Source organism: Apteryx rowi, unplaced genomic scaffold (assembly GCF_003343035.1).
Source record: "Apteryx rowi isolate R43461 unplaced genomic scaffold, aptRow1 scaffold_380, whole genome shotgun sequence".
NCBI classification, from domain to species: domain Eukaryota; kingdom Metazoa; phylum Chordata; class Aves; order Apterygiformes; family Apterygidae; genus Apteryx; species Apteryx rowi.
This window is the reverse complement of record NW_020450308.1, coordinates 495,861-519,243: the sequence shown is the minus strand read 5'-3', so window position 1 is coordinate 519,243 and position 23,383 is coordinate 495,861. Positions and strand designations below refer to the sequence as shown.

The 23,383-nt window shown below is 34.8% G+C and overlaps 1 protein-coding gene across 9 annotated transcripts in view; it reads right to left on the bottom strand.

Annotated features, from left to right (window-relative positions):
* Nucleotides 1–4,505: 4,505 nt before the first annotated feature.
* Nucleotides 4,506–23,383, bottom strand: part of USP15 (ubiquitin specific peptidase 15) — a 66,109-nt gene continuing 47,231 nt past the window's right edge. For 4 of the 9 annotated variants that reach the window (XM_026074198.1, XM_026074194.1, XM_026074196.1 and 1 more), the window contains 15 exons: nt 22,656–22,800; nt 17,392–17,565; nt 16,634–16,792; nt 15,697–15,921; nt 13,577–13,660; nt 13,393–13,487; nt 13,039–13,227; nt 12,057–12,172; nt 11,647–11,922; nt 11,260–11,330; nt 10,823–10,938; nt 8,744–8,893; nt 8,137–8,240; nt 7,402–7,490; nt 4,506–6,406 (listed from right to left, as the gene is read on the bottom strand). In XM_026074198.1, coding sequence (XP_025929983.1) covers nt 6,221–6,406; nt 7,402–7,490; nt 8,137–8,240; nt 8,744–8,893; nt 10,823–10,938; nt 11,260–11,330; nt 11,647–11,922; nt 12,057–12,172; nt 13,039–13,227; nt 13,393–13,487; nt 13,577–13,660; nt 15,697–15,921; nt 16,634–16,792; nt 17,392–17,565; nt 22,656–22,800 — 2,179 coding nt within the window. In that variant the 3' untranslated portion in view covers nt 4,506–6,220. Of the gene's footprint in view, nt 6,407–7,401; nt 7,491–8,136; nt 8,241–8,743; nt 8,894–10,822; nt 10,939–11,259; nt 11,331–11,646; nt 11,923–12,056; nt 12,173–13,038; nt 13,228–13,392; nt 13,488–13,576; nt 13,661–15,696; nt 15,922–16,633; nt 16,793–17,391; nt 17,566–18,450; nt 18,664–22,655; nt 22,801–23,383 lie in introns of those variants that run through there. The other 5 variants (XM_026074200.1, XM_026074197.1, XR_003254895.1 and 2 more) reach the window with 5 other exon arrangements.

The following is a 23,383-nucleotide window of genomic DNA, read 5'->3' as shown; positions in this document are numbered from 1 at the left end:
AGAAATATACTGTAGTTTTTTGTCAGGAATGATTCTGAAAAAGACTGTAGGAAGCTCTTTCTTCACAATATAAAAAGCTGATCGAGTGACAAAAATTTTGACAGACATCACAAACAAATTGAATTATATGCTCTCTGTAGTTTTAAATTTAAGAATATTCACACTGAATGAATTACCATATCTTATGTATGAACACATAATTATTGCTTTACCAAACTGACAATTTGACTAAATTCCCAGAATTCTTTACATTCCATATGATCTCTGAGAGTAATATAGAAAAGTTATTAACTTTTATATCTGATTAGGAAACTAATTTACAAATTCAGTATGGATAGTCTAGGAAGCCAAATTAACAACAACAAAGACAAAATAATTTATTTTAGAAACTAAAATAGTTATGTAATTTTTTTTCTAACTGACTTTTTCCAAGAACTTCCAAAAGTTGGCCTGGACAAAATATAAAGGTCTTTGAGAAAAGAGACCACATTAAATTTCTATCTCCTTGCCCAAAATATGAAAGTAGCATTCTTGAGACCTCTCACTGGGAACAGGCTCTAAAAGTCAGCTTTGGATCAGATAACACTATGACAAGAAGAAAGTCATCAAAAAAACTGGGTAGGGAATTTTACCGATTTTGCTTTTTGAGATTCCTTGTTTTCTGTTAACGTACTGAATTATCACTATTAGACTGTAAGTATATTTGAAATGTAGGCTGTGTAGAGAGTCTCATCAGTCCCTGGTGTACCATTTGACAAGGGGCAGATCCTGCTAGGTACTGGTCGATTAAACAAACCTTACTTTGAACAGCACCCTTGAAACATCAGCCTAGTTTCTAAGTTTCGTAAGCTCTGTTGTGCCTATCCAGAGCTGCCCGCTTGGCACACTGAGTAGCTCAGCACCAGCCTTACAGGTGAGCCCACTTGGGATCCCTGCTCCTAAGAAGGGACAAAAGAAAATATTCACCTGAGGGAGGCGTTCTGATTGCAGAGCACACTTCCAGACCTGATTATGCATTCATTATTCATAGTATTCATTGCACATAATGCATAAATAGCTGCAGACGGAAGAGGAGCCTAGGACTTTGCTCTCTCAGGTAAGTGCCCCTGGGCCTGGACCACAACCCTCCTGTTTTCTCTGTCCTAGGACTGCAGCGTTTGCTTCTGCACAGTGGCATAAAGGGCAGCTGAAGACTATCTATCCCCTCAATGACAATGTGATTATACAGAGTAATGGAAGCCCAAAGCCCTTCTGGGAGAATCTCTATCCTTCCTCCTCCACAAGCATTGGTAAAGAAATAATAATAAAAAAGTGAACCAATCTTTCATTTCCAAAAAGGCCTTCAACCATCTGAACCCAGAAAAGATTCACAGTAATGAATCACAGTTTCACAGTCCCTGTTGATGTAGGAAAATTACTTCAGCTCTGGAGAGCTTTCAGAAAACTTCTTTTCACTCAGCAAATTAACCAGTTAGATTAACCACTCTTGTATACATGCCAATGTGCATCCTATTGTCCTCCTAGACAATGTAGATCATTTAGGGAGCATCATGAAATAAAATGCAGAAAAACTGAGTTTCTCTATCCTGGGCCAAGCAATCTCAAAGCAACTATAATGGGGAAACAAGAGCTGCGTTAGAGTGGTATTGCGCTTGTGCTGCTACGATTACTTCTCATCACTTGCCTCAGGTGGAACACACTATTAAAGATTAGTTTCCAAACCAGAGCTGTCTAGCACCTAGCTAGTTATTCAGGGAAATATGCATCTGTAAGGGCTTGTATGCTTAATACTGGCATTGTAATTCTATGCATCAGTGCCAAGTTTCTTTTATATCTAACCTTACATTTAAAAGGAGCTAAACCATGAAGTGTGTATAGTAAGATATTAACATATATATCTTCTTTGTCCTTACTTTGAAAACAGTAAAATACCCCAAATTCTAATCCTATTTTAAAAAATTGACAGATTGAGATGTCTGCAAAAGTATTCACAGAAAAATAAACATAGGTAGTTACGATGTTAGAACCAGCAATGAAAATCACAATAGAAAATGTTTAATTGAAGATGGATGAACATCATTCATGTTTGTGACAGGATCCAAATACAAAACTGGCAGTTTTGATAACTAACAGGTCCCTGAGTTTAAGGGACAATATGAACAAACTGACAATATGAAATGGAAAATGATTGAAAAATCACTGTAACTCATCTCATCTAGCCTCAGGTGTGGAGGTTATCTCTCTATGCATTTACCTTATACAAACTGCTTATTTGGTCATGTTACTTCTCCTAGCCCAAAATCTAAATGCTCCCAAAACTTATACAACTTTATGTAGAAATGCTTCAAGCTCCATTGAACATGCTGCTCTGTGGATAAAGAAGGCTTCTCATACATACAAGGTATAAAGTTGTTCTCATATACTTCCAATAAATGCAAAAAATATATATTTCAAGCAATCATAGCCTATAACAGATGTGGCCTCAGTCATATCTTTCCAGTGCTATTCTATAAAAACATCCCATTTTTTTCAGAATGTTGATGAAGCTTCCAAGGCAAATTGCTGTAAAAAGCTCCAAATCTTTTGAGTGACAACCACTCAAATCTACAAAATCTGTGAAGCAAACTTTGAACGGTGCAGTAAGAACTAAGAGCAGAAACCTATTTCAAGACACCAAACCTCTCTACCGTAGTTGTTGATGTCAGACTGGTTTTTAAAGACTTTTGTAAAAAATACTAATACTAATGTTAGCAGTATTTTTGTCTGCAAGACAGGGAAAAACGGAATGCGAGCTACAAATATAGGATCTTCTTAATCATGATGTTCAGTAACAAGCAGTATGTTTATGTACTATTTACATGAAATAATTTGACCATGCTCCCCTCTTCCTGAACAAAAAAAAATTTGAATCAAGATTCTCATTTTTAAAATTAAAGCCAGAGTTTTTTGTCTTAAACTTTTGACAATCTTCAGATAAGCAGCAGAAACATTATAGCTCTGGTAGTCTGAAGACAAAAATCTACATGGAAAGATTTCTCATAAAGCCAGTTAATACAGCTGGGAAAAGAAGGAAGCCTTAAGTGTCTGTAGCCATATAAGCTCTCCTTCAGGTCTGAGACACAAACAGAAATTCTCAAAGCTAAACATAAAGAGTTAAAAATTGCTTTGAGATATAATGCAGTTATGTTAGACCAAGAGAGAAGTTAGCAGGCTACCCTGAAGCAAGGCTGGGAGAGGAGAGAAGGAAGGGCCAGCAAACATAATGAAGCTCTTAGCTCTTTTAGAAACAACAAATGCTTGTGGAATATACAGATTATCTGGGGCAGGCAGAAGGTAGAGGCAGGGAAGAGAATATTATTTTGTGTTGTAATATCAGGATCTCTATTAAAAGTAATGCCAGGTTGGTATATTACTGTTCCTGACCTCATCTTTGGAAAGGGCTTTGCAAGCCTTCAGAATTAGCAGTTGTTTTGTGAAAAACATTCTGTCAATTTTTTTTTTCTCCCTTGTCAATACTCTGAATGAATGCTGGTCAACCTGTAAAGTTTTAGCCACAGAGTTGCTATAAGATCTGCTTTGCAGGACAAAGTAAGTCAAATTCTGGGAAATCTACATGTTAGGGCTGAGGTGTTGATTATTCTTTTAAGGAAGAATTTATAGTGGTACTTGTGGGTATGTGTGGACAAGTTTTGTATCTGTTGCTCAGGCATAGTCTGGTACTATTTGGTGTACGTTGACATGCAAGGAGCTTGCTTTTGACAAATAGACAAGTTGAAAGAGCTGTATGACAATCAGTAATGTGGCTATTAGAAAATTTCATTCAAGTAACAATCTCTATAAAAGAAGGATCCAAACTGTTTAGTTATTTCCCAAGTTCTAGGCTAACATGATATGGGAAAACCAACAGGAGTATGAATGTAAGGGGCTCTCTTTGTAGGAAAGTAAATTTGTATGCGGTATTCAAAGATGTGATTCCCTTCTCTAGAGTTACTTCCTCCAGTTGACAGATAAACTCTTCTCTCAGGTGGTCTGATTAACATAACCAAATTAAAACTCAGAAGCTCTATTTTTATTTTGTATTTACCTTTGTATTGGGTTTTTGTATTTCAGATCTGGATAAGAGGGTCCATGCCCAAAGGCTTACATCATTTTTTCCCAAACATATCAGTTGGTCTAATATTGAATATACTGTCTCATTCCATCCCAATACTAATATCTTTTTACTTGACCATTAATTGTCACTGTATTGTTATTATTTTTTTAAAGTAATCTTGGCTTCTTGACGTGAAATAATTTTTCTGCTGCCCTATAAATGTTTTAGAGCCAGATAATGACAGAAAAGAATCCATTTTACACATTCTATCTTCTAGAAATACTAATAATCTCATTCTCTGTTGGTCATTAAATAACTATTTTGTAATCAATGATAATATAGGTCTTCTGATTAAACAAAGGCTACACATTTCACAAAAAACTGTGGGAAAAGAATTTGTAAGAAACTGAAAGACTGAATAAGGCCTTGAATAGCTTTATTGAAATCTGTATAAATAAACATGCGCATTTCAAATGTAAACCAAGTGAACTCAAGTGCAGACAAAATTTTAACCTCTGTCATGCAGGAGGTTAGTTTACATTAAAAAAAAATTCAAAGCAGCTTTAAAATACCAGGATGAAACACCAGTTTTAATATCAAGGTATAAAGCAAAGCCATGTCCAACATACCTCATTTATATCCTGGTAAAATGCATTTTTTTTTAAACTTTTAAATGCTAACATAAATAAATAATTTACCAAAATGTGCACTCACAGAGTGAACTTTTATTTACAATACACAATTTATAACCTATTGTATTTGATTAGTTCAAGTGAAGAACATCATACTTTTTGCTTTTATTTTTTTTTAATTATTTGTTTAAACAGTGGGACACAAAGCAATTCGCCAGGTAGCAGATAATGTGAAGTGTGCCCCTGCACTAAAGAGTTCCTCTCAAAGACGGTATTGTATACGAATCAACAATACATTCTTCCAACTAGATCAAAGGGAAAGCAGCAAATTAAAAAATGTTTCAAACTGTCACACTTATTTTGGCATCCTGGACCCCTGAACGCAGTTAACTAAAATCCAATTCAAAGTTTGTATGCCTTATATACTGTACAGGTTCTGACTTGAACATGCAAATGCCAATTCTCTTAATGAGTTACCTTTTTAGATACACTGTAAGGCTATGGTGAGTCCATCAGGAACACACAAAGAAAATTAACAAGCCTACCTTTAAAACCAATTTGTTCATTAACAATTTAAAGGCAAGTTATATGGAAAAAAAAAGTCTCATCTAAGCCTGATACACAGTCATTACTATGGATACAGAATACTATTAACTCTGACCCTATTACAGAGTAGTTTGCAAGCTGTCAAACTACCAAAACTGGGGAGAGAGAACTTACAGCACAATTTTAAATTTTGGACTGACACCAGATTAAAATTATGCATGTTTTATAAGCAAGATAACAGGAATTATGTCCGCAGAGTAAATCCAATGAGCAACAAAGGATACTTACATTTAATTGAAAAACTTTTTGTTAATGCAGCATGAAATCCAGAACCTGTTCTACAGCAGCAATAAGATGAACATATTATTCTGGATGCTCAACTATACCACAGAAGGTTAAAACACCTTTTCAAGCTATTTTCTTCTATCCTGATTGATTTATTTTAAATTAAGTTTTAGGGAAAAACATAAGAATTTGATGTTTCAAGAAAACTACTGCTTTTATGACATTTTTATTTGTAGTCAGTGTGACAGCCTAATGAACATGAATATATTCACCCAGAAACTAGATTTGGCAGTAGTATTCTTGCAGTACTAAGAAAATAAATGTCAGAAGTCCACAAGTTTAACATTTTAGTTATCAACTCACATCCAAAACAAAAGAAAACATAATCCATCAGAACAGCAGCAGAAAACTTAAAAGGGGTTTATTTGTGATTTCCTATATATAGCTTGTGAATACAAGACTGTAAATGCATTAGAGACAATTTTTGTTAAAGTTTTTATTGTTTCACTTCAAGTACTGCACATGTTAAAATGTAATAAAGATTTACATTCTATTATCTGAAATTCCCCATCTCAGACTTTTGTTTTTAATTTGGTGGGCAATTTCACTCTTTCAATAGGTATCCCCAGTAAGAAAGTCTCTTTTATGGCTTCTAGTTCTTCCATTAGTTAGTGTGCATACAATTTTCATTTTCTATATCATTATCATTTTCATTGCTGTCTTCATCACTTTCTAATGGGATGCCTGTGGCAGCTGAAGCACCTTGTTTAGTTTCCCGGTCAAGAGGGAAAAAGCCAGTTCCACTGATTGTATCCTGTCTCTGGTAGAAGAGCACATATGCTGCTTTGGACTGTAAAAAAGAAAGATACAAATGCTGATGACAGTCCAGACAAAACATTCATTCTCTTTTGTTAATAGAAGTGGGTGTGATTTCAATATCTTCTCCTCTTGATAGGCTTTCGCTTCTTACAAATGAATTGAAAGGTGATACAGTTAAGGATGAGAATGGATTTAAAACCAAAAAGCCCTTAATCTCAGTAAAAATAAAAAGCACTGGACAGTGCTACTTTTAAAAATTCACCAAATAAATATTATAGACAAGTATTTCTCTTTTTTTCCTTTTTCTTTTTTTTTTTAAGGAATTTTTAGAGAGAGACCCCTCCCAAAACCTTACTGAAAATGAAATATAATTCCAAGTAGAGCAATTTATTGAAATACATTGCAGTACTTCACTAATTTTCAATGTTCCTAACATTTCTTTGATGCTCTTCATTTTTTCCTACAGTGCTTGTATTTATATAGTTTGTACTTTTTCTGAACTTAAAGCTTGCATGCTTTTCCAATTTCTACTTCACAAAAAACATGATAAAAAACCCCCCAACTTCATGGCTGTTCATCTAGCTCTGAAGTAATAAGAAAACAACTAAACAGTATCCTATGACAACTTGCTTTAAGTTTATTAGGTAAAATTACATAGAGATCCAAAGGTTTCATATAAGTAAGCTTTGTCGTTTTTTTTTTTTTTTTTTTTTTTTAATGATTTAGTGACCTTTAAGAAAAAGACAATATCCCAACACGACGTTCATGCGATCATGATTTACCCTTTATTTTCCTTCCCTCAAGTTAGTATCGTCAATAGACCCAGTTTTAGAAAGCAAAAGGTACTTGCCACTATTTGGTCCTCANTTTTTTTTTTTTTTTTTTTTTTTTGGCTTTTTTACTGTCCTTTAAAAAAAAGACAAAATCCTAGCTACAAATTTATGTTTTCATGATTTACCCTTTATTTTCCTTCCCTCAAGTTAGTATCGTCAATAGACCCAGTTTTAGAAAGCAAAAGGTACTTGCCACTATTTGGTCCTCACATGCAGTTGACACACTACTGTCATCAAAGTAGTACCATTTTCCATCATCCTTATTTTTTGCAAAAGCAGTATCTAGGACAGAAAAAAGTGCCATGACTAAGGACTTTGCACCTTCATAGATTTACTACAGTCAGTTGCCAGAGTTAGCTCCACTTGACATTTGACACTTAACTATTGGAAACCTATTATTGCTGTAAGAGTCATAATCTCAGTTTTTTTACTTTTATCTAAGAGGGCTTAAGTATTACCTTACCCTATTAGCAGCACAAAGATGATAAGTTACAACTACACTCCCTTTCTGAAGAAAATGTATAGAGAGAAAGAACAGTCAAAATTAAGTTCCTCAGTCACCTTTTCATTTTTCTCTCTTCTTTCAAGGAGATGTGTAATGTACACAAATACAGACCAGTAAGACAAATTAAGCTGTCAGAATATGATAGCTCTTATGGAGCTTTTATATTTTCTTTCTGCAATATGCATAGCTAGAAGTACAAAAGAACCTACAATTATTTTTGAAAACTCACTTCATATAGATGTTTGCATAAGAACACTAATGAAAGCATTAAACTGGTCCTCTTATGCATTTCAAGGTAATGAAAAAAATTGTCCCTCAACCATTAGAAAACATCACTGATTCAAAGTGATCAGTACTTAAAAAAAACCACCCAAAACAAAAGAAAGTTGATGTGTAAAACAGTAATACTTTAAATCAACTTACAGTGCCCTCCTCCCATTCCTCCATAGTGGTTGGAGACAGCAATCAAGTTATAGCGGCAAGGCCCTGCATTTGGATTAATAAGGAACTCTGACATGTCCAAGTCACTGTTAAAAAACAAACAAAAAAACCCACACCCCAAATGAGCTCATGTTGATAAAATTTTTTAACCATTTCACATTTTATTTGTCTTTGAGCCCTTTATCTTACATTTCCCACAGAAAAACACACGTACCAGAGCACACTGACAGCGCATCTCCTTCAATCTCTGAGAGTAGAATAGAGACCAGCAGTCTTTGCCAAATCTACTTAGAGTTCTGTCACACTTATCTGCTATTGCTTTTTTTTTTTAAAGTTCATACTTCTTGCCTCCAAATATTTTCTCAGTATATATATTTATATATATAAATATATTTACTGTATATACTCTGTGTGTGTATATATACACACACACACACACAGAGTATATATATAATATTTTCTTAGTATATACTAGATCCCTGTATGGAAGCTGAGCACTAATCCATTCTGCATAATTGTTGGATTAAAACCTATGTCCTAGGCATGCTAACCTTTACAGTTCTAACACTGAAATATTTAGGTTTCTTACTTTATTGGAAAGTCAACCAATGTATCCAACTTGTCCCTCATGTATCTGCTGTAGGAAAAGCGCTTTAGATGAACTACCAGTACTGGGGGCAGTGACCACAAGTCTAATTTTTTGGTAGCTTGCTGATGTTCTTTACAGTTTGGACAATACCTGAAAGAAAAAAAAAAAAATTAAGTAACTGCAGTCCTTATGTGTGCTAAAATATATCATCATGGAGAAAGCCAGTAACATGGGAGGAACTGAATGAGCAAAAGCTGAAACACACACACTTTCCATCTTCTGTTACTAATACCACTGATATCCCTTCTAGTTTAAAACATGAGGTGCTACTGTGCAAGCCAGCTCACAACGAAGCCTTGACAATATTTTAAACACATTCGTGGCACCCTACAATATATCATTCTTCTTTTCCCATACTAGTCTCTGGAGACTTTATTAAAAACACAAGTTTTCTCACATTTTATAAAGAAAGATGAAGGGTTATGGAAAAACTTCAGCAAAATTGACTATATGAAAGGCCATAAATAACAGGCAACTGTGATTCTTCCAAATTTCAATTTTTAAATCCATACATTTCCTATCCCCTCACACCTACCACTAAAATGAGACAACAGTGATTACTGGAACCTGAAGAGCTCTTTACATCTCTACTGTGAGTAATCAAGTGCTAAAATGCTGCGACTTATATATGCTTTTGTTCCCTCCAAGGTATAGTTGAATCTTCCAAAAACCAAGGCTCAGGGAGGAGACTAAGTAGCAAAAAACCATAAAGCAACTTTTCTGTGAAGTGACCTACATCTACTCTGTCTTGATATCTAGTAAGTAAAGATTTAGGAAAGCAAGATAAACCCTAATTAGAAAAGACTGCACAACTGCCTTTCCATGGCAACATCAGATACAATTCTCTTAACTTGCTGTCCATAAGGCCAGACCGTGATTAAAGAGCCGTTTTCCCAGTTGGCTTAGAACATTTGCAGCACAGGTAGCACTGGACCAGGGATGATAGGGATGATGAGCTCTCATAGATTAGAGCTGGGAAGACCTGACAAACCAAGAAAGAATGTGATGAATGACCTTTTGTGAGATGTATCTAGAAGCAACTGCATGACATGAGCAGTAGCAGTATTTAGTAGTCTCCACACACTGCTTAAAATGTGCTGCAAAAATGTAAGCACTTCACCATACTTGAGTTACATAGTATCTCAAGTAGCCTGTCCAGCATTGTATAATCTAGCCAACCTAGAAAAATAAGTTGCAAGTCAGCACTCCCGTCCCCTCCTGCCAAAGAAAATGAAAAACACATCAGGGAAGGTTCTCTGGTTACAGAGTTTGGAAGTGTCCAAAACTTGTAAGTATTCACAAAACAGAATACAGCAGACACTCTTTTCAAACTTAATTTTGAGCTTCAGGTGTTGAGGAGGGTTCTTACCTATTTGCTAGAAAATTCCTGGAGAAGAATGATATTACATCCTGTAATTGTGAATATTCAGATATCATTCAAATTTAGAATTTGGAAGAACCACAAGTCATAATAGATGTCTCTCCCAAAAATTAACAACATATGGTTGGAACATGAATCCAAAAGGTTCTACTCATTCCAGACATCCCCCATCCCAGAAGTCTGCTGTTTAAGCACATCACTATTACATATATCAATGCAAGACAAATTATGTATTTGCATGAAAAATACAGCATGCAGCAAGCTTTTTCATCTCAGAAAAGAATACTCATTTAAATCACTGTATTGCATTTAGCATGATATTTAGTAATTCAGTTTCGATCAGAGCTCATAGATTATGCATATGGATCCATTCTTCCTCCTATGCTGAATGCATTAATCATCTCCTGTACAAACACAGTCTCCAATACATAGTAATGGCATTTACTTATATAATAAAACCAAATGGAGAACATTTTGATATTTAATGTAATTCAGCTACTCTTGAAATTTAACGTATGAAAAAATTCAAAACACCGTGAGAAATCAGTTAGGTGTCTGTGATAATCAGAAGTGATTTTTGACTACATTTTGAGAAACACACTCCATAGAACATATCAATTTTAATTTTTTGTCCTTACCATGGGTCTTCAGCACCTAGTTTTTCCTTTGTTGTGAACAGTTCAATGCAATCTTTTAATTTCACAACGGGCTTTTTGGGAGGTTTATATTCCACACTTTCATGTTTTTCAAAATCCTAAAGAGAAGTATTTCTTGAGTTAAGAGAACAAATGAAACAAAACTCATTTTAGTGATGTCGTCTTTACAGTAACTACAAAGCTCCTATATATGGAGAAGCTGATCAGAAACCATTTATTTCTAAATTAGCCTCAGATTTGCTAATTACTTACATGCATAAATGAAGTTTATTTAATATGAATGACATGAAAAACACATGATATCCTCCCAGCTTCTTCTTTTGAACAGTTTTAAAATCTCTATGTCACATGAATTAAATTACATTTTTCACAAGTATGTGTTATTAGTGCTGGAAAGGGGAGCAATGTAAGCAGCTTACCTCTGCTGCACTATCGTCAAAATATCTCTTCTTCAATTCAGGATCCCAATCCAAAGCAAGGAAAGACCTTTCTAAGATTAAAAACACATTTTCTCTTAATATTATTTCTTTCTGTAAACGAAATTATATTTACTTTGGGCAAAGACTCATCAAAATGAATTAAACAACACTGGTATGTATTTAAGGTGAAAAACCGAAGCACACGCAACTTCTGCATTTCTAATAGTTACAATAACGAGACAATTATTTACACAGGATTTACTCTTGGGAAGACGACGGACTTCAAATAGCACACAGAGGGACTGAAACATTATTCTACAGCAGCAGAGTCAGAAAAAAAACCAACATTAGAATCAAATGTTGCCAAATTTGTTCTCCATCACTTACCATCAAGCCTAGGTTGCCTATCATCAAATCTAATATGCCTGGTATCATCTTTGATGTAGTTTATGTCAGTATTGCCTAAATTATTGAACTGGAATGTAAACAATCGCTTTTTGTGTCCCATGAGTGGTTGACCTTTACAAGTGTCCTCAGTACACAATCCATTCTCAGAGTCATTGTCACCTCCAACTGAGTCTTCTGACTGGCTGTTTTCATTCTCTGAAGGAAGCTCCTGATCCTGGCTGGATTCATCATCTTGTTCATCTGTCTCCATTTCACCTGAAACCATTGATAGAATAAGGAGGAAGAAATGAAGCAGAGCAACAATAACTGAAAGAGAAAGATGCTACAGAAAAACTTCAGTTTCATATTGAACAGAAAATACTAAACAAGTTTAGATATTCCAGTCTTACTTGGAGATCCTTCTTCATGTATTCCATTTGGGCCATTACCATTGATACCATGGTCCTTACAGCAATGTAGTGATCCTTCAGTGTCTTCACTTTCAGTGCATGTTTTTACATAACGGCTAAATGTAACAAGTGAAAACAACAACTTAGTATCAATGGATTTTTTCATATTTATATTGTTCAAGCCAGAGAACTAAACAGTTACAGCAAATCCTTTGTAACTTACTGTATTCCTTCAATCCTTTCTCATTTATTCAGAATAAATAATTTTATCACCTAACATGTCTACTGTTAAAGGCACATCTGAAATGTGACACATCTATTATCTTTCTTTCTTTTTTTTTTTTTTTTGGCAGTTACTTAATTTTATACAACTTGGATCTTGATATTAGTTTCTGATTAACCAGAAATCACTTCTTTAACTGTTCATTAACCACGTTTTTCACAGAAGAAACATATAGGGTCACTTATAGGGAAAGTTATGTTAATAAAAGATAAAGGGTAAATTTAAATTGAAGGTTATATGACTAAATTCCTTCATGTGATGACATTCTTTCCAGTTTAGTTTGAAAAAGTCTACCATGTAGTTTTACTATACAAATTAGTATATAGAATTGCATAGTAAATACAGAGGCTTAACCATATCAGAAAAACTAGTGAAATGCTTCCATTTTACCAAGCCCTAACAAACAGCTATATATACAGCAGAATTATTTCCCCTAAACTGCCAAACAGAGATACTCTCCACTAACCTTTCAAATCATTTTTGGATGAGATCATGTTAACAAAAATCAAACTGAAATCCACATAAATTCACATCTTAAGCATCTAAAATTTGAAATTTACTATATTTAACAGAAAGCATACAAAGGACTAACTACTCAAATCTAATCAATTTGTTAGAAAAGCATGTAAAAACAAGTATCTACTGATTGCAGCTATAAGTATTTTTCACAACAAGCATATTTTTAACTAATAATCTTACCACATCCTTAGCAGCAGCAGGTTATACAGTTTATCTTCAGTATTGTTTCTAGGCACTGCTATGAGAAAAGGTTGACCAAACAGTGAAGAACCACTATGGCTGTAGCTAGTGTGCCTGCACTTTTCCCTCAAACAAACAGGAATTATAACTTGTTCTGTATCTTCTGTTCTATTGATAGCGATTTCAAATCTAGAAAACATGAAACAATCAGAAATACAAAGGACAACTGTCGTTTAAAAGGCTACAAAGAGGGGAAAACCCCCCCAAAGTTTGTCTTTATCATATGTTTAAGTTTTAATTTCATGCAAGCAACTAAAACTGCAGAAAGTCATGAAATATATAATCTATACTTACACATAAATGTCATCACGTTCCATAATACTACTCAGATTTTCATCCATGGCAAATATTCTGTGGAACCTGTGATTGTATATATCAGTAACAATCATCTAAAAGAAAATGGAGTACGCATGATTAAGTCGGGTTAATATACGTTACAATGTTTAATGTTGTGCTTCATACAAGAAATTACTCTTACCTTATCTGCAGCAACACCAGATAGAGCCGACAATGCTGTGCAAAGATCCAATATATTTCCAATTTTTGGAACAACTACTTTGTACTAAAAAAATAGAACGTTACTTTAATTCTTAAGAGACCAAGGATGCATGAAAAAGACTTATCACATGTTCAGCATATTTCACATACTTCTTTCAGATTCCTAACTTATGGTATAAAGTATTTACAACAACTAAAAAATTCAAAGAGTTACTAAAAACTGCATTACTGAAAACATTTATCTTCACGCTTTAATCACATGAACATGCACACTTTGAACACATTTCTTACTCGATGAAGAGTGTTTCTGCATATTATTTTATTTTTTCCATAAGAAGACTAACAGCACCTACTAATTTAGACATATTTAAATAGCATGCACGCTGTTGACTACATTTTTAAATGTCCGTTTTTCTTTGGAACACAAGACAAGTGGTTTAAAAAGTATTACTGGAATTTATTTTTATTTTCACTTGTCCTAGGAAATACTTTGCTCTAAACCTTGTAAGCACAACCCCCTCCCCCTCCCCCAAACAAAAACAACCCCCAAACCCCCACACAACCACCAACCAAGCGAAGCAATATTTTGTGTTTTCTTCCTACCAAAAACTTTTGACTTTGATTTTAAAAGACAGCATATTGCTTTCTCTTTAGGATGGTTCTAATCTGGAATACTTCCCAGGTTACTAGTCTTAGTCATTGTTTGTCAAGGTATTTCAAAGACCTTTGCTGAAAGTACAGTGCAATATAATAATATTGTTGAATGAATTATTATTGTGTGAACAGTTTTTTCTCTGGTAGCACTTTCAGCATCGGAAAAGCAAGAGAAGGCAATGGCTAATGACTGAACTCTAGTTTCATATGTAGTGAGAGTGTGATGATTAACAAAGAAAATGTTTCCATGAGTCCCTTTGTGCAATTCTCCTGCAGTGTGTAACAAAACCCCAGACAGGATTTATAGCTGTTATTTGCATAATAAATAACGTCAGGATTAGCTGGAAATATGACTTTCTAACTTTGTAATTAGTTACACATAGAGCATGTATTTGGTATCTCTTGAAGTCTTATGGTTCCTTAGACCCACAATAGCTCTACTGAACTTGTACTTTCCAATCTCTATTCATTCCCGCATAGCCATCTCACCTGTCCAACAGGGTCATTCCCAGCTATAGTGTGACCCTTGTGCAAATCCTGTCGGATTATATCCGAACTCTGTCTTTTTCCCATTATCAGATATAATCTATTCTCACAACTAAATAAATTCCTAGAAGGCTCATCTCCCGCCAGTTAATACACGTCCCTTAATCTTCAACCACCCTAACTCACATTGCCTTTGAGAACAAAAATAAATCTACTGTTCTGACCACTTTCCCCCTCTCCCCTTTCCCTCTCTACCTTCCCACTTCTAGTACTCTGATTTCAGGTGCTAAAGCATTTTGCAGGTCTGCCTAACTGCCCATGTCTTATTTATTTCACCTATCCTCCTTTTATCCCATAAGGTACAGCTAGAACCATTTCATCATTATTTTGTTATTATAATCTATATACACTGTTTCCTGTCACTCTTACATGTATAATAACCTCTTCCTAAAAAAGGAGGGAAAGGAGATTCTTTCAACGAAGAAATCTCTTCTGAAAAAATTTCTTTTGACTATTAAGTGACAGCACAGAAGAACTCAGGACAACCTAGTATATTTAGTCATACTTTTCTTTATCACCCATCACCAATCCTGTTTTTTGAGATTAATAAACTGAGGAATTAAACCTGGATTAAGGCTATTTTTATTATAACCATATAAATAATTCGTTATGGCAGCAGCAGAAAGAAAAAAGAGCACATTATATATTTTAAAGATTAGGAAACATTATTGATGTAGTCATAAAGGAATTACCAATATCATCCTTGAAACTGATAAGAATCTAAGACGACATGTATAGTTTTCCTCAGATATTCAGAGTGCAACTTCAGAACATGTACCAGAAAACTAAAGCTTGTTGGATTTACTTGTTGTACTTGTAAGCTTTAAAACATAAGTGAGCTCAAATTCACTGTTTATGCCACATGAATCAGGAGTGTCATATATAGACTAAGATGCTTACCTGCATAGGCTTAGCAAGTGGATCCATTCTAACTAAATAAACTTCCAAAGTGCGTTCTTTTTTCATGGGTAATGGAAGTGTCAAGTAACAAAAGGGATCAAAGGTTACAGAAATCTTAGCACATTCAGGACAGACTAGGGTGGATTTAAAAAGGCCATGAAATATATCAACAATGATGGAATCATTTCTTTTTAAATGATTTTCCCAGGCTTCTTCAGCAACCACCTGTAATTAGAGCACAACCTGGGTTATGACAAAGTAGCAGGAAATGAAGAGTGAGAATTATTAGTAAGAGTACTTGAGAGAACATTCTCAGTTACCCTCTAGGTAGAGAAATCTTACTCCAAAGGACCCCGTAAGAAGGTTATTACTACCAGGACCATGGGTTAAATGAAGTATGCCTTTTCTAGGACAGAGATTCTGAGAAACCAGTTCCGACAGTTTTGGATATTACATTTCCTGAAAGAGACTTCAAGTGGCTTAGGGCAGGACAAAAGGAAGTAAAAACGTAAAAAGTTATTTGAAGTAACTCATACTAGGAGAGAGATGATCAAGATGCTTGTAGCTCAATGCTAGAGGAGTTTCCCAAGGTGAGAGTACTGGAGAGAGACAGTATACTGCATACTGTACACATGGGAATAAAAGAACAAAAGAATTGAAACTGTTTTTCCAGCTGAAATCAGCAATGATTTGAACAGAAAGCACTTAAAGCCTTAACACTGCCCCCCAGCAGCACTTCTCTTCAAAATAAACAGAAATTTACCTTTGTATGTAAATAGGATCTCCATTTTAAGGTCTCAGCATATTTTCTTAAATCTCTTCCAGAAAAAGTGACACCTAATCAGTGTTCCAAACTTTCAGTACTCAAAAACGTAAAAAATATCTTGCAACCTACAGCTTTGACTAAAACCAAAAAAACCAACACCAAGAACATTACCTTGTCTGGCCTCCCATCTGCATCCTTCAACTGAATATAAGGCTTTTTCCTAATTCGATTCAAATCCTCATGTAAGCCATCCAGGAGAAAAGCTAGAAGCTCTTGACAATCTTGTTGCTGATAACCAGAAAATTGTGGCGCAAATCGTCCTACTTGTGTCTAAAAAGAAAAATACAAATTTTTAGTTTAGAAAATCTAGTGTTTACTTTAACATGAGCTAACTAATAGCACAATGCCACTAGAACTTTAGAATAATTAAAAATTAACACTTCTGGTATCTTAATTATTATAAAAAATATTAGAGAACTACTCTAAAATATAAATATCCACAACAAGGAACTATGCAAGATGAAGACATCTGACCAAAAGACAGGAGGGATAAGTAAAAGTTAAGTGCATTAACATGTTTATTGACAATCATAAAATATTAACAAGTTTTGAAATATATAAATACAGTATTTCATTAAGGAAAGAGGACTATGCACAGTGCAAAGAGAAATGAAGTACAGAGTGTACATGATACGTAGGTGTGCATCTTCTTACAAAATACTCAAAACAAGACTATTTTCAGAGAAGACAAAGCTTACTGACATCTTGTCCAATATCAAGTCAAAAGACCCCCGAAATAATCAAAGATAAGCTTCTCAATGGAGATGGGAAGACAAAACTAATTTACAATGAACAAAGCACAATGAACACCTGACTTTTATTTAAATACACATCTTCTGTATTTAAATTAAGTTAAATTCCATACTAACCTTAAATGCTCTTGGGGTAACATAACTGTACTTTCCTGACCACATTTGCTTGATGAGCTCTGCATAAGATTTTGCTATTTCACCTCTCATTCCTAAAGGATTGTCAAAATTCAGCTCTTCTTGATATTTATCATTGAGGAAATATTCTGTAAGTGGAGGTGTGTTGCTCAGACACTGTAAATAGAAATAGAGAATTTTTAGACATAAAAAGAACCATGATTTGAATTAGTTCTGAAAAAAAGAACGTTTGAACTTTGTTAAAGTACCCATAAACAATACTCTAAACTGTAATGCCTTGTGCCTACAAGAAAAAAACAGGTCTTTTCCAGAAACAAATAATGATCTTAAACCAAGATTGGCTGCAGCTATCATTATGAGTTCTTCAAAGATAATGGTTTTCTAAAGCTTTACAGCAGAATTTAATAGACACAGTAACAGTAGTCCAGTCAAATTAAAGCTTAAGTACTGTGTATGAAAACTGATACTTTTGCACAATCTCTCTTCCTGTAGCCCAGTGCGATGACACTATTTGCATCCAAGTTTAAAACAAACAAAAAAAAGTGGTTCTTGACAAATGAATAGTAGCTTTATGAAACTCCTTGCTGAAGGATGTTATAGATGCACAAAGTTTACAAGGTCTCAAGGAGAGACAGCATAGGTACTTGGAAGAGAGAGCCAATGGGACTTATTTAATCAGATTACACCACATTCAGAAAAAACTTTGAGCTCAATATAGTTGGAAACAGATTTTTTTTTGGCGGGGGGGGGGGGGGGAAGGGAAATGTAGGATGTTTGCCCTACTCCTCCTCTTCCTAGACATCTGCTTACAGATGCTGTTGAAGAGAGCATACTACACTATGGACTGGACCCCGGGGGTCAGAACTAGTGCAGCCCTTCCTATGTTTTCTTAAATTTTGTGAAGCTGTTTAGAGCTTCAACTAGTTCAAGAAAAGTAGGGGTCTTCATTTAGACTCAAGTAATCATTTATCCTCTGTACCAGTTTGTTTCTTCAGTCAGCACTTATAGATACCAGGATATAATCATTGAAATATCACTTACAATTTTAGGAAACCACTTTGAATTTGCGTATGCTACTCCTCACACTCCTTTAAGCAAAAACTTCTCCAATAACTCAGAAATGATCCATATGCCATGTCTTAACATATGGATTTATCAAAGCTTCTTCATTATGCATTACAAACTTTTCTGCATTCTTTCTTCTATTAAAGGTTCAAAGAAAGATCAAACATTTCATCCTTCTCATGTGCCTCCCTGCAAAGAAGGGGAAGAACAAAAATTTTGGGTCCACACTCTCTTCTGCTTAAGATAAAGCAACTGAGGGTGGAAGAATTACAGCTTTATTGAGAAAGGCAAAAAAAAAAAAAAAGCTATTTCTGTGTATTATATTTGTGGGATATACTATATTTGTGGGATACAACTAAGCAAAGCCAGTCCTCTGCTGTAGGCAGCTCTCCATACAGGAGCTGAGTCTCATAGCATATCACAGTCCTCCGTAAACATTGCAAAAAACATCCCGACGTTCAGGACCTTTTGGAACACTGAGGGCTGAAGAATGTTCTTTTTTCTCCTGTCATGTGGCAAAGAGTTTTATCCCTAGTAGTGGTCATCAAAAGACAGTCCTACCTCACGGATGTGTGTTATCAATTCTGAACTGTTCAGTGCAGCCAAGAGGACAAATACTTGGTCTCTCAATGCTGTAGAGAAGTGGTCAAGTGGAGAGTCGTCAATAGACTGTTTTTAGCATTAGCCTAAAACCGAATGGATGGACCTCAAGTTCCACGAGTTACCCTGAAACTATTCAGTGCAAACCAGGCTAAGCTAACAATAGATAAAATTACACTTCAGGTAAAATCTCATGTTCTGTCTGAGCGATGTGACAAATAACTGCTGCTGCCCAAAGAGAGAAGTCCTGCTCCTTCTCTGCTGGTTCTGATACTCATCTGAAGTACTATTACCCCATAAGCTTACCCAGTTCACTAACCAGACAAAAAGTAATTTTCCTCCTCACTTTTCTGTTGGTCTAAATGATTTTTTTTGACTGGTTTAGCAGGTCAAATCAGCTTAGCTGATTAGCTTAGCATGACGACAGTTCCAGAACAAGGAATTAAGTAATGCAAAAATAGTAAATTCTTCTATAGGTTCTTAGTAAAGCACTATGCTTAATGTGTTGACAATGTGTTGTTTCACCAGAAAGCTATTTTTTTTAGGTTATCAGTTTTCATCTGATAAGTTAGTTTTATCACTTTCTCAGAATATTCATTTGTATTTGTATACACGAGACAGGAAGATTACTACAGATCATCACCCTTTTTCTTTGTATTTATTTTCACATTCCAACATGGCAAGACATTAACGGTAGAAATGGAATGCACACATATATCTGAATGTGGCTATATCTGAGATACAGAGCTGTTATTTTTTCTACAATTTCAGACGACAACTTTTGAGTAGCTACTAAAGGAACTAATACAGTTGGCCACTTATCCACTGATGCATAATCTTTCCAACATACTTACAAGGCTAAACAATTGCGAACAAGTTTACTTCTTGAGAGGATGGCAAAGGAGACCTATTTAAGATTATGACTGTCATCAAGGAGAAAAAAAAGCATTCAGAAGCCAATTTGACAGGAAGCCTACATTCTCATCTCCTCCTTATGATCTGATGTGTTGTAGGTATCAAGGAAGTCTTACAGAAGGCATCAAATCAATCCACTAGACAGCAAAGCAGTCATATTTATGTGGTCTGTTTAACCTACACTTCTTTGAAAAAATAAAGATTGATAAACCAGCATGTATACCAATGGATGAAGAATAACAGAAAATAACAAGAGCTAAACAAGTAAACTTAATGACTTTAAAACTACAGAAAACTGTTTGTCAACTGAAGAACTAGCAGAATGGCACTTAATTTCAGGAAATGCACAAACTCCATAAGCATGATATTTTTGTACAGATATTGTATGTCAAACACAGGAACAGGTGGCCCAGACAGGCTGTATAATCTCCATCCTTGAAGATACTCAAAGCTCAACTGAACAAGGCCCTGGGGGCTGCTTTGATCAGAGAGGTGGGCCAAAAAACATTCTGAGGTCCCTTCTGACCCAAATTATTCTCTGACTCTACATATACAGAAGGGATAGTAAATATGCACAGACTATATATCACTAGTATATTTCTTCTACTGAACAAAGTTCAACAGCTTTTTAAGTTTAGCTTACAACTGTATCTGAAACTACTTCTTTCCTGAAGAGGTTAAAGAAGGTGTTTAAGATGTTTTTTTATTTCACCCTAAGAAATTACAAATGTAATTAAGGAACCACTGTGATGATGGAAGGAGAAGATTAACTCTGAAGTATGCTTGGTTGAGGTTTAATATCTTTATAATCAGCAGGAAAAAAACGTGAAAGGCAACTTAAGTACACTTTACAGTTTTTGGAAATAAGACTGCTTTGATGAAAAAAAGTTCTAGCATTACACAAAAGCAAATTAAAGTATTGGTTCCTTCTGATCACTAATGCGTTTACCACTGCAGCTTTCACTTAAAAGAAAAAGAATTAATATTCTTTATCTTGGTAACAGTACAGGTATACTAGTATTTCTGTTGCAATCACCTCAAAGCAGCTAGCCTTTACATTCTAGTTATATCTCATCCATGAAATAACAGCTATTCAAAAGGGTGGGGATGGGGGGAAAATATTTTCAAAGGTTCCTGATACTCTAACCTATGTGCTAAAAGTGCAGGATAACTAGTTAGAAATAAAGGCCAAGTAATCCATTGAACTTTTCCACTGAGCTTTTTGACAGCTCAGTGCTTCAGCACTACGATCTGTATTCAAGTGCATCTCAAAAAGATAAAGTTTAAATGTTTATCAGCCAAGCAAGGGTATTAAAAATCCTCACCATATTCCAGCAAGTTTAATAGCAAAGTTAAAATGGCAAAACCCATACACATACAAGAGAGTAGTTTAGCTCATGCTGCACTTCATTAACAGGCCAACATAAATGCCTTCAGACAACAGAGAACTATCACTTTTATCAAAGGATCTCTGAAGGGTAGATAGGTAGTTTTATACTACTAATCAACTGTAATGATAGATCTCTAGTCTATCAGAACACAGAGACATCGTAAATACAATATGTTCTTTTCAGAGAAACAGAGGTATGGTTTGCATTGCTCAGTCATTTCATACCTGATATGAGGTTATAGAAAAAATCTACATAATTCTAGGTAACACGACAGACAAAACCCTGTAAAACAACTCTTCTGTCCTCCTCTAACCACAAAACTAGTTTATTACAAATAAACGAGCTGTCTCTTCTTTAGCACATAGAATATTATCTTGTCAGTGGAATCAAACATTTATTCTACCAATGAACTCATAAAACAGTGCAAAAATGCTCTTCTCTTTTATAAAAAAATCATCATCAGTATCAAGAAATAGTATCAAGAAATAAGAGTATTTCAACCACAGACAAAGTTCAACTGAAAATTATATCACAAATGTAGCAAAGCAAAGGACTCTGGAAAAGTCATGAAACTTGCCTCAGGTTCCTTACTGGATAAATAATACAGATGTGTAAAGGATTATTTATAACATTTCAGAAATGGAAAAGTAAAGCTTTACATGACATTTTGTAAAAAATGGCTAGCATTAGCTAGCCAGGGAAACTACTAAACACTGTTTTTTCATGTACTTACAAAAGTAAGTAGTGGTAGACAAGACTGAGAATTTAAATGCATCTTCTCAGAATTCTGCCTTTTTTCCTCCCTACATTTTGCAAAACAGCACAGTAAAATCATTTTCTCATCTTTATTATGTGTTCTCCTTATTTCCCTCTCTGTAAAGGAAGTGTAATTCTTTACAGCTGAGTACATACAGTTAATCAAAAAAAGACAAAAGACTATAACATTACAATAAATATTTCACTTTGTTTCTAGTATTTTTCATGATATGCATGAAAATCATTACAGAAAGCAAAGAATCCCATTTAAGGGTTCCTTCATTTAGAATGCTTGCCAAATTACTTTTTGACATTGGTCACCGGTACAGAAACTGGGGAAATGATGAAAGAAGCTATGTAAATCTACTTTTCCAGTATACCAATACTATTTTTCTCTGTATTAATACCATCTTGTCACTTAGTGGAGTCTCTTAATGTTAGCTTCAAATATGACAAAATATCATATAATATTAGTTTTAAAATAATAAGCTAAGCTCATTTTACTACAAAAGTACATACCTGAATTGCTGAATTCATGAAACATGTATTCCCCAAGTTACTCAGGCCACACAGGCCTGGTTGCTCATTGTGTCTTCCTGGCTCTGAATAATCGTAGTTCTTATAAGCAGTATATGATGGGAGACAATAGTTTGAATTTTTCACGCTGCAAAAAAACAAAACATCTTTCACAATGTAAACATGTACTCTCTAGTGCTTTAATACATACAAGTACTTTATAAACTCAAATGATTTAGAACTTTAAAATCTTTTCATGTTCACAATAGTTCTTTAAAGAAACATTTAACTTTGGTAATAACATTACATTTCAATTTAAAAAGTCACTTTTGCAAACAACCCAACCCTAACGTACTGCAGTAACTGTAACTATTACATCCCTACCCCTTTTTGATAGGAGCAGCTTCACAGCTCACTCCATTCTTCACTGCTCCATCAAAATGGATACACTCAGACTTTAGACACCACCAGCAGCAATAAATTATTTATGTCCCTTTTGCATCCTGCTACTGTAAGACAGTGAGGACAGTGGGAATGGGAATGCAGAGTTACAGGTGAGAGCAGAGATTTCCAAGGCCACTGTGGCATCACTGCTTCCCTGCATCAGATACTCTATTTATAGCTTCCCTGCTAGGACAGAACAATCCAGCATGCAAATGCAGGAAAGCCTTTAGAGAGAGAGAGAGAGACATAGGAAAAAAAAAAAAAAAAAAAAAAAAAATGGCCAAAAA